The 14,839-nt window shown below is 43.7% G+C and overlaps 3 protein-coding genes across 3 annotated transcripts in view; 1 reads left to right on the top strand and 2 right to left on the bottom strand.

The window, feature by feature from the left end:
• Positions 1–1,791, bottom strand: part of LOC142898369 (NACHT, LRR and PYD domains-containing protein 12-like) — a 487,638-nt gene extending 485,847 nt beyond the window's left edge. Inside the window, exons 1-2 of the mRNA XM_076041305.1 lie at positions 1,014–1,791; positions 521–658 (exon numbers count right to left, since the gene is read on the bottom strand). Coding sequence (XP_075897420.1) covers positions 521–639 — 119 coding nt within the window. The 5' untranslated portion in view covers positions 640–658; positions 1,014–1,791. The remainder of the gene's footprint in view (positions 1–520; positions 659–1,013) is intronic.
• Positions 1–14,839, top strand: part of LOC142898371 (NACHT, LRR and PYD domains-containing protein 14-like) — a 272,094-nt gene that overhangs the window by 171,228 nt on the left and 86,027 nt on the right. The window lies entirely within an intron of this gene.
• On the bottom strand, positions 9,240–11,549 carry LOC142898391 (tripartite motif-containing protein 16-like). Its single transcript, XM_076041331.1, has one exon. The coding sequence runs from the start codon at positions 11,454–11,456 to the stop codon at positions 9,792–9,794; it is 1,665 nt and encodes a 554-aa protein (XP_075897446.1). The 5' UTR covers positions 11,457–11,549; the 3' UTR covers positions 9,240–9,791.

The raw sequence follows: 14,839 nt of genomic DNA, 5'->3' as shown, positions 1-14,839 counted from the left end.
AGCAACAGTGATGCTGCTCTTTATCTCTAGATGGTCTTCAGGAAAAGTGAAGAACTGAGAAGGTGAAGAGTCAGGACGGTCGGGGTTGCTGACCAGTCAACCAGTCGACCAGTCAAACCAGTCAGAGGTCACTGGGTCAATGTCACCATGAAGGTGGTTTTCTGAACCAGTCTGGCAGGAAGATCAGAATCCCTTGACAGTCAATCAAGTGTCAATAACTGATGACTATTGACTCAATGATCCGATTAGAGTCAATATGAAACTGACTTTATTCTTCCAATCTTCATGAGATCAAACTGCTAGTTCACCCCATTATTATTCAGAATGCTATAGTCATAATAGTAATAGATTAGTAATAATCTACCATTCCTCCTTCTCCTTCCCTCACCTCCTGCTGCTACAGCTAAGACTCGCATTATAAACTGAGAGAAAAGAAAAATTACAATACTGAAAGCAATGATTTCTGATCTGCCTCACAGTTTTCAGTCAGTGATGGTGTCTGTGACCAGAGTGTTCTTACTGTGTCTCAGAAGGTCCAGGTTCATGACTGAAGACTGGAAGGAGACTTTTGGAGTGGCCACTCTTCAGAGACACCATGCTGGGCCCTGGAGACTCTGCTCTGACTTCTTCTACATCCATCTCCTGAACTGGAGTCAGTCTGAGGTGAAACACAGCAGTTCTACTGTGAGCTCACAACACAGTGCAGAACTTCACTGCAGTAGGAGAGTGCAGGACAGGAGCCAGCAGACACTGGAGTTCTGCTCCTCTGACCACACCAGGCATTATGATCACCACTGGACACAATGACAACAACACACTGAGCTGCTTTACTCTGAACTAGACTTCAGATGAAGATGTTGTCACTGGATGGTTCCACTAGAGGGCAGTAGTGCACCACCCCAGGAGACTCCTCACTCAAGTTCAGAACATTCTGATGGAGCCATTCAAAATAAAGTACCTCAAAAGTTTTGTTTTTTGTTTTGTTTTTTACTATTTCATTATATTATACCTACCTTCATATTAATATTTTGTGGTAATTCCTAGTTGTCACTTGATGATTCACCTTCAGGGTGGTAGGGCTCAGAAGTCTGGTTCTGTTCACTATCATCAGACTTAAAGTCTATTATTGATGGCACTTTATCGCTGAGTGAATGAGAGAGAACATGGAGCGAAGCCAGCAGACACATGGACAACATGCAAACCCCACACAGAAAGGTCCCAGGTGCAGAATCGAACCCACAACCTTCTTGCTGTGAGGCAACGATGCTAACCACTGCACCATGATAATGTGATTATTCCTATTACTGTTGTTATCATCATCATTATTTAGTACTGTCATTGTTTTATTAACAGAACTTGTGTTGAGGAGTCCAGAACTTCCTTTTACCTCGATGGCGATGTTTGCAACACCTCTCTCTCACTCTCTCGCTCTCTCTCTCTCTCACACACACACACACACACACACACACACACACACTATCTCTCTCCCTCCCGAAGACTCTTATCTGTACTTTCCACTTTTTAAACTTTGTACTCTTGTAAAAACGTACATTTAACTCGTCACTTGCTACTTTTTTTTTTTTTTTTTTTTTTTTTTTAAATTATTATTTATTATTTTTCCTTGACACTTTAATTCCTCTTAGTTCACAATCACGTTGCCACAGCCACATTTCCCCGCAGTCTTTTCCCGGAGCGAATGTCTGTCGAATATCCAACTTGAAACTCATTTCACCGCGGTGCCGTGTCATGTGTCACGTGACAAATGAAATCTTTGATTGTTAGCGGCTTAACGGGCCACGTTGGGCCGCTGGGAAAGGAGATAATGGCAAAGAACACCTCACCCGACCGCTTCACTTCTGCTGCTGCTCAGACTGCGTCAACACAAAGTGGAGTCAGACTGTTAACAACTTTAACTTTCGGTTTCTCTTCCTGCTTCTTGATGGCTGCTCCTCACACTGGAGGAGGAAGGTTTACAAGCAAAGACTGGCGAGGTGTCTCTAATAAAGTGGCCAGTGCTCATCAACACTGATGCTCGTCACTGATTCAGGGCTTTTATTTCAACAACTGTCTCACATCTCAACCAAACTAACAGCCACAGTGCGAGTGGGCGCAGTAACATGGACGTGATGTCACAACACAGTGAGTGACGACCAGTCAGCTGTTTCTCCCTGCGGAGAGCAGCTGAGGTTGGTGTGGAGGGAGAGTCTACGGTGCAGGAAGCCACAAAGCTGGGAAGTCCTCTGCTGACACCTGCTGGTCAAACCTGATACCGCTGTCATGTCAAGTTCAGCATTTGTTTCATAAAGATTTGACTATTAAGTAAATCCACATATTATTTGCTACACAACTTTGCTTTCATCAGGGAGTTTGAAGAGCTGCTCTGATTGAACTAATTACTGAAGTTTGTAAAGTGTCACGACACAAAGACGAGTGCAGCAGAGGCCCCGCCTCCTGGTGGCCATTCGCATGTATGCTTATAATTGCACAGAAAACTCATGGTTTAAAATTGTTAAGGTTATATCTGCCTATGTTTTAATTTTATCAGTAAAAGTGTGTTTACGTTAAGATGTTCTGCTGTATATTTTTGTGTTTTTCAGCGCATAGGTTAGGGGTAATTGGTGTGTGTGTGTGTGTGTGTGTGTGTGTGTGCACTTTGTTTCCTTTGCGCTGAAGACAGACGACGACGAATCAACACACACACACACACACACACACACACACACACACACACACACACACACACACAAACACAAACACCAGTGCAACACACACAGGTCCTTACACCTGTAAACAGTGTGTGTGTGTGTGTGTGTGTGTTAGAGGCTAATGCTGGGTGTTAGGCTAGGTGTCTGTTATTTCAAGTGAGGCACCACCGCTATCTGCTAGCCGCTATCTGCTAGTCGCTCACTGTTATCTTATTGCTCTTCATAAAGAGCTTTATGGAGCAATAAGAGCGACCACAGTGAACAACTGCAGTGAAATCAGGTGATGATCCAGTTTAGATTTTCCTCTCCGACAGGTCAAACTGTTGTTTTGTAGCATCTTCAGTTTTAAGAAGCGTGTGTCATGTGTGTATACATAGAAGAGTGGAGTGTTCAAGTTTCTCTTGTTGCTGTTTGACAAAGACTGGCAGTATTTTAATGCATTTTCTCTTCATTAGAAACTGATTGGGGTCAAAGAAAGAAAGAAAGAAAGGAATGAAAGTTGCTCATTTTCTTGTTTTCTTTGCAGTGAAGTCAGTCAACCTGTCAACATCCATGTGGCTGAACAAACCAACAACACTTTTTCTCTTCTCTTCACTCCGGCTGTTGTGGCCCTTGATGCTTCGCTAGTCGCTTGGTGCTGCGGCCATCAGCTGTTGAACCAAGGAGGCTTTTAAATGGCGTCTTGCTCCATCCAGCGACCTTTGACCTTTGTCCTCGGCCACCGAGAACCAAAGCGTCTGCAGCTCATTTCATAAACCCTCAAGTTTTCAACAGGTGAAAATGTAAAAATCTCCAGGCACTAAAGTTAAAAGTGGTGCTTTTGGTTTTGGTGAAGGACTCAAACTCGTCTTTGGTCAAAACTCTGAGCCAATCAGTGCCCTGCTCTGTGCTCACAGTGGAAACCACTAGAAACCTGCCCTCTGCCTCCCCCCTGTGGTGAGCAGCTGGTCCTGCAGCCTGACATCAGTCACGGCGAGAGGAACCCAAATGCAGACAAAGATGGCGGACACGGGCGCCGCCATATCTCCGATACCGGAACTCAAGACCGGAACTCAACGCCGGAAGTTAGTTCATCTTTTTTTAAAAATGTATTTTTTAATGATTGCGCAAAACAGTACAAACAAAAAAACACAATTGCAACAAAAACTATCTAACAAAAACTAAACTAGCGTCGCCATAACTTCCATACCAGAACTCCACACGGAAGTTCATTCTTCTTCGAGAAATGTTTTGCTTATTCGGCGTCCATCCCAATAGCAGCATTGTATATCAAGAGCGCGAGAATGGTAAGAAAAAAGTAAAAAAAATAAAACATTACCACCACCGAGTGTGGCATGGTCACTAAGATGCGATTTGTGCTATTTACAAAATGCGATGTTTGGAAGAATTTGTTATAGTTTCGTGTTGTCGTGAAGGTTGTTTCTACGCTTGAGTCGATGGTCCGGGCTAACGTTAGCTTAGCCAAAGAAAGTATCACAAATGTAACTCTCCTTTTAAATGTTCAGGAATATTGCCCAGAAGATACAGTATGTGCTGGGCAATGGACAGAGAAAATGGGCAAAGACTTGAAGGTACTTGTTATATTCAACCTTGCTCACACTTGGCATAAGTGAGTGGTGAGACTATTAACATTTGTTTTTCTTCAATCAGGGCTTCCCCGGACAAGACTTTGGCTCAGACTGTGGCATATTCATGTTAAGGGGAGGTCATAACAAGCTGTGGTAATATGTGCTGACCTTGGGCCCTTCTTTATTTCAAAGAAACTCCTATTTTCTCATTTGTTATACTGTTATTACTATTGACTGATTGTGTCATTGCTTTACCTTTTGTCTTTTGTAAAGCAACAATGTTTGGCTTTACTTTGATATTAAGGAAGCGTTTGATCAACACTTGACTTAAATGGATATGTTTATACACAAATGGTACTGGACTGAAGTAGAAGAACCCTCACTTGTATTTACAAGATCTAATGTCTAGCTTTCTAATGAGGAAAGCTAAACAGGACACTGAGGTTAGTTATAAAGAGAGGGATGTTAATACATATAAATGAAGTTTTAATGATTTCAGTCTTATTAAAATAGTTGAACACAGGACTATGTTGGAGTTCTTCTAAATGCAAAAGGTTCTGGATCACAATTATGATGACCTATTTGTCGGTTAGCCATGGATGGACTTCTGCAAATTCACTTGTCCAGGAAACCCTGGCAAGGAAGGAAAAAAGGAAAACATTTCCAACAACTGCAAGATTTAGCAAAAATGGGATTTTTGCGTCATGTGTTGTCTTTGTGTGCTGTCCTCCTTGCCATGGCAGCACCAAGTCCATCTCAGTACAGCAGAAACACTTGTTTTCTGTCCGCTTCTGCAAGCACTTACAGTTTTCTAAACAAGAAACATGTAGTTCCTCCTCCATTTATTCCTCTTCTTGTTACTGCACACAGTCAAAAAAATTGTGTCTATCAGCTCGTCTTGAACTCGGGAGAGCGGCAAATGAGCAAAAGAAAAAAATGTTGGCTTGTCCCTTTAAGAAAGTGACTCGGACTATGTTTAGTTTTTATAGATAAAACTTTGAGGAAAATGATTCATGCATTCCCAGGCACTGTATAAGGATAGCAATTTTATAGTATATGTATGTTTAACTTCTAATGTGTCTCTCATTTGACTAGACTGCTGTATCCAGATGCCGGGTCTCTGGAATGGGTGCAGTGCAAGCTGTGCAAGGGTTGTGCTGCACAAAGAATGTGCAGGGAAATTGGACAGCGCTGACTCTTTCAACTGTGGATGCACAGGTATCATTGAACCACCAAGGTACTACACCATTCACTATTTTAATATCTGCACATGGTGTCACTATGTACTCTTTGTCTGAGCCCAAACTATTACCTGCCTTTATGTGTCCAGCCAACTTCCTGATTTGCATGCACATTAATAAAGGTGACTACCAAATGGCATTTCCTGTGGCTGAGTAGTCCAGTGTTTGCAGCTGCTGGCAGTCTTCATTTCTCCATCATTGTTTTCTGCAGCATCATGGATCTGATTGAGAAGGGAGGGATTCTGCCAGTGTTTTCCAAGACACAGATTAAGGTAACTTTTGAATAGACTGTGCTTTAATTATTTACAGTGCCTCTTACTTTGGCAGATGATTATATGTTCACCTTTTACTCTCTGGTTTCAGAACTTACATGATGGGCTCATTAATGGTACCATCAGGTCAGACAGGATGTACCTGTGGAAGAATCCGTCAACATCCCTCAACCTGAAACAGTTCCTTAAATTAAGGACACTTAATTTAAGTGACCAGCGGGTAAATGACATGTGTGTTAACAGAGATGTGACTTTAAAAAGGTGAATTTGTTTATTATGTACTTTTCTTTTCAATAGATTTGTTGCACTGTTGAAATTTATCGAGGAGGCCACAGGCCTGGGACAACAAATTAAGGGAGGCGATATAGGACTCTGTTTTCGGATTTTGTTTTTGATGTCATGCTTCCAGAGGTAAGAAGGTCAATCAAGTTTGCTTGGGAAATGGAATGAAATTATTGGGTGGTCCATTTTATTTGTTTGGAAATCATTAAAGAAAATTGAGTGGAGCCTTTACAGCATCACAAGGTTTGATTGAATCATGTCACTATGTTTCAGATCTTTATTGAAGTCTTTATGAATGACGAGATGACAAGGCTGAATGCCGAGAGGACATTGGCTCGTGGCAGCTTTTAAGCCTCCTCACCACAGCCACCTGCCACCACAACGGCCAACGGAAGCCTGGAAGCAGTTTGTTTCTGGTCAATTTTCTTAATAAAGGCATTGTGCGAACTTCGAGTCAAATTATTATTGCCAGTATGACATGACATTGTTTTTATTACATTTTAGAAACAAAATAGAATGAAGAGAAAACTGATAATGGTTAAATAGAATTATTCCATGCATATAATGACTAAATGGGATAATGAAGAGCTCTCCAGAAGCAGGAAATACCTGCTCTGTTGCAGTGATGTCTGGGGCCATTGTTTTACTCACAATGCTTGTCCCTGGAGATCCCTGCTGGATGAAAAATCAACCAGCAGGACTGAAGTCATTTTGCCAAGCTGCTTTTCTGTGCCTTTGAAAAAAACAGTATGTTGGGAGCTGTGTCTGTGCAGTGTTTGAATGATATTTGTTGCAGAGGCAGATGAACACATCAGAAAGCTAAAACAATTTTCCTTCCCTCCCCAGCAGACTGCAGCATGAAACAACACACATGCCACCACAAACAAAACATCTTCAGCATTTTGCTACAGATGTCAGGAGATCTTGGCTTCCTTAAGAAAAAGAGGCAGCTCTGCCCTTATTTATTGAGTGTCTCTGTTTAGGGACCTCTTCAAATTATTATCCAGCTGTACACTTAGATATTTATGACTTGGCACCACCTTGAGGTCTTCCCCACTGGTACTCTGGCTGAAGAGGGGGCTTGGATCTACAAGAAATCTATTATTATTTCCTTGGTCTTTGAGGTTTTTCAGTAGGACAGTTCTTGTGACTGCAGTCACTGAAGGCTTTGATCAGGTCCTTATATTCACATTGCTGCCCATTCCTGATACACTTCACAATAGCAAGGATTTACAGTGCCTTTATTTTTGCTGCTGACCTAAATGAATAGTAACCATATGCTAATGTGAAAGTAGTATGACATTTGTTTTGACCGTGTGTGCATGTTACAACTGCTGCCTAATCAGAAAGTGCTCTGTTTATTTGCTTGTGTAAAGTCCCATTTTATTCATTTTCTGTTAGAACTTAGTGATTGTGAGCTTTGAACTAAATTCTGAGTTTTATAGTAGCCTACAAATTTACTTCTCTTATATTGAACCTGATTTTACCCTTTATTTTTTAAAAAAATGCATTAAAACCCTTTTTCTTACATTTGAGGACGATGTCCAACCGTATATTAAAACTATTTGAAAATAATCGTTACATAAAAGCTATCAAGACCCTGAATCTATCTGCCTTCTTTTTATAGTGCAAACCGTAAAAATACTTTTATGTATGCAACCCCCTGGCGATAGTTTTTGTTGATATTGGGTTTTTTTTGTTGTATTGTTTTTGTATTGTTTTGAGCAATTATTAAAAAAATACATTTAAAAAAAAAAAAGAGCAACTAACTTCCGGCGTTGAGTTCCGGTGTTGAGTCAGGGGGTTGGAGTAATGTCGGCGCCCGTGTCCCTGCATTTCGGTGCGTCTCACCATGGCTGTGTACAAAACAAGCACCCCGTCCGAGCTCACGTGACACGCACACACGTTTCCACTGACTGAGCAGGTGGCACGAGAGTCGCAGAGGAGAGATGGCGGAAAGGAAAAGGAGTTACGTGTGGAGGTTTTTTACTTCACAAAGCGACAACGACGCTGCATGCGACGTATGTCGCAAGATAGTGAGGTACCGTGGCAACACCACCAACCTTATGGAACATTTAAACAACAATCACATCGCTCAATATGAAGAGGTGATGCGGCAGTGGAGTGAAGGAGAGCAAAGCACAGGTGGCGCTCACACGAGACAGACGTCACCGTCCGAGTCGTTTGGAGTTGCCACTGGCAGGCAGTACCCAGGTACAAAGACTCATTTAAAGTCTCAACAATGTTTATCACAGTCCCTGCAAACACGGGAAAGTGATTCACGTCTTCACACATCTCTTGTTGCATCCCTGCGGTCTCGAAATGTCATAGTTATAGATAGATTGATATATTAAAAATGAAATAATAATAAAAATAAGTTTTAAAAAATGAAAAAAAAGTATTGGTATGAACGATATTACCTTTAGGTATTGGATCAAAATGAAAATCAGTGGTATCGCACATCACTAACACACACACACACACACACACACATAGTGAGGAATTTTTATGGATTATTATATTGTATAATATTATATTATTATTAAGTATTGGATCGGTATTGCTGATACCAGCCTGAAATTTACTCAGTATCGGATCGGAAAGAAGATTGCCAGTATCGAACATCACTGCCCAGCATGAGACTGTATTTGTTTTATTGCTTTTATTGTTTTACTGTTGGTTTTTATGCTTGTATGTTTTTATGTACAGCACTTTGTGTCAGCTGTGGTTGTTTTTAAAATGCTTCATAAATAAAGTTTAGTTGAGTTGAGTCACCTGAACGTTCCATCACCTGTGGTGACACCTGGAGGAAACACACAGCTGCTGTGAAAACAGAGCTGCAGCAGCAGCAGGACTGGAGTCAGCTGCCCCCTAGTGGAGCAGACTGTTACTGCAGCACTCATCTGCCGTTCTGTGTGTGTGTGTCAGAGTGTGTGTGTGTGTGTGTGTGTGTGTGTGTGTGTGTGTGTGTGTCAGAGTGTGTGTGTGTGTGTGTGTGTGTGTGTGTGTGTGTCATCCTCCTCCTTCATGCCAGAGAAATATCAGCTGTTTCCTACATTGACTGATGTGCTTTTGAAACTTGGATCTTGTCTTCATGGTGTTGACTTTCTAAATGTCTGTGGTGAATACATGGAGATCTTGACAGAAAAGAAATCTACTAACAAGCAGAGACTTTATCTGGATTGTCTTGTTGCTTTATTGCTTCAATTCAACACTTGATCATTGACTTGACATTGTTGTGCAATACAGACTGATGGCATATTTCATGACTTATTGATTGACTATTGGCACATTGAGCCAACAAGCAGAATCAAAAGACAAAATTCTCTCACAATATTTACATGCATTCATCTGATTGTTGACAAACGGATCAACAGTCAGAAGGTTGATCAGATGGATGAGTTGTTGAAAGGTCAAAGGTCAGGGTGGAAAGGTCCAGAGTGGAAGCAGACCTCAGCTGTGTTTCCACAGTAATAAAGTCAATTGTCATGTGGACTAATGACACATTATTAATCTGTGGGATGAATGGGCTGCAGAGGAAGAGAAACAACGTGGCACAAACATCCAGCAGGTGGACAACAGTCACCAGGAGCACCAACAGGAAGTGGCGTCCAGGCCCCGCCCACCCTGTGATTGACAGCTGGAGACACTGGGCAACAAACGTGAAGACAGAAGAAGAATCAAAGGTGAGAATTCAGCTCAGAATCTCTCTGACGACTTCAGTCACACTTTCATCAACTCAGCTGAAGAACCTGAACCAAGCCAGAATCCAACATGTAGCGGCTGAGTGAAGGAGGTCTGGACTCTGTGGAGGAGCTCCATGGTTCCAGAGACGCTGTAGAAGGACAGCAGACCTGCTCTGTGGTCCAGGTACACTCCCACTCTGGAGGACCGAGGACCTGAGACATCAGTGCTGATGCTGTTGTGATAAAACCCATATCTACCTGGGTAACAATATAAACTCCAGGATTTGTCATTGCATCCAAATGCACTTTCCTCTGACCTTCCTGCTCTGCTGATGTTCCTGTAGGCCACTGCTACACCAACCCCCTCTCTCCACTCCACCTCCCAGTAACATCGTCCAGTCAGACCTTCTCTACTCAGGACCTGCTCCCAGTCAGTGAATCTGTCTGGATGATCACAATAAGACTGAACTTTCATCATGAATGTCACTTTTCTGTTCTCCTCAGATAATAACAAACGTTTGTTCACTGTGTTTGGATCCAGAGTGATTTGAGGTGAACATCTGAGGAAGTCCTCTCTGCTCCTGGGTTCTGGTACCTTCAGTAGAACATCAACGTTGCTCACTGTCCATGAGATGTTTGTCTGAGTGTCCATCAGAACTTGCTGTATTTCATCTCTCAGCTTGGTCACAGCTGCTGCCACGTCCTCAAAGTATCTCAGAGGACGGATCTCCAGGCTGGAGGAGTCTGGAGACGCACTGAGTGCTGGCAGTGAGGAGAACCTGTGGAGAAACTGGCTGTGGTCCAGTGTGTGTGAGATCTTCTCCAGCTCAGCGTCTCTCCTCTTCAGCTCCATCATCTCCTGCTCCAGCTTCTTCCCAAGCTCTTTGACTCCACTCACTGCTGCCCCCTGTGTGGATCTGACCTGCTGTTGCACCTCAGAGCGTCTTTTCTCCAGCAGATGGATCATCTGGGTGAGGATCTTCTCGCTGTCCTTCACTGCTTTATCAGCAGAGCCGTTGATGGACTCCACCTCCTTCTGAAGCACCTTCAGGTCTTCCTCTGTGTGCTGGATCTTCTGCTGGATCTTCTGCCTGGTCTCCTCCAGCTCTCTCTGCCTCTCAGGCCTCTCTGCTGCTGCTGCCACTGTGTCGTGACCTTTATGTTCATCCACACAGCATAAACCACAGATGATCTTCTGATCAGTGCGGCAGAACATCTTCATCACCTCATCATGACGAGGGCAGATGTTCTCCTGGAGCTGCTGGCTGGGTTCCACCAGCTTGTGTCTCTGTAGGGGAGCAGCATCACGATGAGGCTGGAGGTGAGAGTCACAGTAGGAGGCCCGACAGACCAGACAGGACTTGAGGGCCTTCAGTTTCCTCCCAGTGCAGACATCACAGGCCACATCTCCAGCTCCAGCATAGCAGTGATGAGCAGGAGCATCTTGGAGTCCAGTCTTCTCCAGGGTCTCCACTAGAGCTGCTAACAGGGTGTTCTTCTCCAGGACAGGCCTTGGTGTAAAGGTCCTCCTACACTGAGGGCAGCTGTAGACTCTCCTCTCCTCCTCTGCATCCCAGTGGTGTTGGAGACACTTCCTGCAGTAGTTGTGTCCACAGGAAGTGGTCACTGGGTCCTTGAGAAGATCCAGACAGAGGGAACAAGAGAAGGTTTCTGGGTCCAGCTGAGCTGCTGCCTGAGCCATTTCACCTCTGAGAGCCACCGACTGACTGACTGACTGACTGACTGGCTGACTGACTGACTGGCTGACTGGCTGACTGACTGACTGGCTGACTGGGTTCCAACTTCATGAGAAACAAAACCAGTTTGACTTGAAGGGGAGGAAACGACCAGTCCGAGCTGTGATTGGCTGCAAGGACCACAAGGGGCGGGGCTTCTAACCTCCTGAGTCATTCCGGGAAGAGGAATGTCAGGATGTGTGTGTGTGTGTGTGTGTGTGTGTGTGTGTGTATGTGTGTGTGTGTGTGTGCTTGTGCACTTTGTTTCCTTGGCGCTGAAGACAGACGACGACGACGAATCAAAGTTCATAGTTCACAATCTGAGTTGTCGTTTGCAGCTGATGTCATTGCTGCTGGGACACACACATACACACACACCCACACACACACCCACACACACAGAGTGTGTGTGGGTGTGTGTGTGGGTGTGTGTGTGTTTGCGTGCGTGTGTGTTAGAGGCTAATGCTAATGCTTGTTGTTCGGCTAGGTGTCTTCACCTGTCACAGGTAATTCACATTTATTTCAAGTGAGGCACCGCTGCTATCTGCTAGCCGCTCGCCACTATCTGCTAGCCGCTATCTGCTAGTCGCTCACTGTTATCTTATTGCTCTTCATAAAGAGCTTTATGGAGCAATAAGAGCGACCACAGTGAACAACTGCAGTGAATCAGGTGATGATCCAGTTTAGATTTTCCTCTCCGACAGGTCAAACTGTTGTTTTGTAGCATCTGCAGTTTTAAGAAGCGTGTGTCATGTGTGTATACATAGAAGAGTGGAGTGTTCAAGTTTCTCTTGTTGCTGTTTGACAAAGACTGGCAGTATTTTCATGCATTTTCTCTTTATTAGAAACTGATTGGGGTCAAATAAAGAAAGAAAAAAGCTTTTGGAGAAAGAAAGCAATGAAAGTTGCTTCATTGCAGACTTTTACTGATACATCTGTCCTGGACCAAGAACATTTCGGCAACCAAGGAGCATTTTTTTGACCGTCGTCCTCTACACCACGGCTTTGACAAAGCGTGACGATATCGTTGACTGGAAAAGCTGACTGGCAATGAATGATGACATGAGTCTGATAAAAATGATAGCGTCACGCACGGCGGGGAAAGCGTGGCGTTTTAACGCGCAAAAGGAATGAAATGAACAGCATGTTGGAAGCTGGAGAAAGTCAAGAAATAATGAACAAGCATGTTGAAGCATTGGATCATTATTTGGGGGAGTTGATGGATTTGCAAGTGGCTGTACAAAATCTCTTTTCTAACGGAGAGGAAAGGGAAGCGGATCATATGGACTGGGATGAGCCTAAATTGATACCTTTTCCACATTTCTCATCTGACATTACAGAATGGTTGACTGGTGATGTGGGAAAAGGAGATGAGCAGGATGAGCAAAAGAAGCGAGAGGAGCTGGGGGAGCAAGAAGAAGCAAATGCGCTATTGGTGGGGCCAGAGGACAGTGTGTCCCAGGCTAAAGGGCCCATAAGCAAGCAGGGCTTCAAGCAAAGATGCCAGCTCCTCCTCAGCATCCTCTCCTTTATCTTCTGCATGCTGAAAGGCTGAGGCTGAACAAGCTGCTCTAAAGGCCAAAGCTCAGGCCTTGGAAGTCAAACATGCACTCCATATGGAAGAACTTGAAGCTAAAAGCAAGAAGGGAAAGGCACCACGTGGAGACTGAACTGGCTGCAGCAGAAGCCAACATGCATGTATTCATGGGGAGTGTGATGTCACAGGCCACACCTGAACAACCACCTTCGTCATTAAAGCAACCGCAACCACCGGAAGCTCAACGGCCGTCAACATCAAAGCAGCTGAAGTCAGAAAACGTGACACCCTTACGCCAGTTCCAGGCCACTGGAACATCTACAGTATATAAAATTCCAGTAACATCTCCAAAACATCCTCAAAGCCTGCAGCAGTCATATATTCCTCACCAAACTATACCATGTAAAGCAAAGGCAGAAAAGAAACCTCTGGGTTACGAGCAAAAGGATGAGCGTGGCTCCTCCATCTCAACAAAAGGAAATCTAATAAATGAAGGTTTCCTTACTGGCGTGTTAAAGAGGCAAAATGAAATCACTGAATTGCTTGTAAAGCAACATCAAGCAGCTTTTCTCCCCACCAGAGAGATTCCTGCATTTGATGGTGATGCCTTGCAGAATAACTCCATGTTTTTGTTGTTGTTAAAGTTTCCTTTAAAATAATTCATTTGAACTGTGAGACGCACAATGCATTGAGCAGTCATTCAAAATTTGTGAAACAGTTTGATTTATTTTGAAATAAATGAATAATTCATTGAAGCTGATTTATGTTTAAAACTGTTAAGTCTTTTTTTTTTTTTTTTTTTTTTAATAAATAAATAAATAAATAAATAAATGTTTCGCTCTCCACCGAATGTAGCCAGTGCAGAGTTGCCCCACCTAGCCAATCAGTGAGCTGCGTGAGCCCCAGCTGGTCAGCTCGGAAGCGGAGCTGTGCGGGGTTGCAGCTGTTCTCTGAACGCCTCTATCCTCTGTTTTATACAACTCAATAAATGAACACAGCACAACGTCATTACTGCATTTTGTTTTTTTCTATGCATTTAAAGATTGTCTGCCTCTTGTTAGTGAGAGAAAATAATATTTCAATACTGTGCGAGTGGCCATGGAGCTGCCGTTAAGCCTGAAGCAGATAAAATATAGGTTTGAATATGTGCCCCCCCCCTCATTTGTTTCTGCAGCTGGGTCTGTCCCACGGAGTTGATCTTTCTGTACTTCTGTGGCAAGGTGCAGAAGGCCCGGGCGGGCTTGGAACCGCAGACTCCCGGGTAATAGCCATGCACGCTTCACCATTTGGCCAAGGAGCCAGGGCGCATGATCAACTGGAGGCATACTGACAGGACCGTCCACTGTCACACTTCCAACAAGACATTTCCACTGGGAGCAAACTGCCACATAATACGTGACAAGAAGAACACACACACCACACACACATCACACATACACTCTCTCTCTCTCACACACACACACACACACACACACACACACACACACACACACACACACAGCATCATGTGACTTCCTGGAAGTGTGGGAGCGGTTGAGGCGGCTGGATGGGAGGAGCCACGGTGAGCAGCAGAAGCAGGAAGAGAAGCTGAGTTGAGGTTTTTTTCTTCTGTAAATGAAGCCAATCATTTATTGTGAGTTGTTCCCTTCTTATTTCCAGCGGCTGCTCTCCCATTGCTAGCAGTAATGCTGCTACAGGAGTTGATTTCAATGCACCCGGACATCATCTTAAACACTCATATTGTACTTGATCTACTTTTTCAAGTGTTGAGCTCTTCAACCATAAACTATGGCCCCATAATCCAGAAGAGAT

Source organism: Nelusetta ayraudi, unplaced genomic scaffold (assembly GCF_046127955.1).
Source record: "Nelusetta ayraudi isolate G7.1 ecotype Tasmania unplaced genomic scaffold, CSIRO-AGI_Nayr_v1 ptg000064l, whole genome shotgun sequence".
NCBI lineage: Eukaryota > Metazoa > Chordata > Actinopteri > Tetraodontiformes > Monacanthidae > Nelusetta > Nelusetta ayraudi.
The sequence above is the reverse complement of the archived record's forward strand: the minus strand, read 5'-3'. Positions and strand labels throughout refer to the sequence as shown.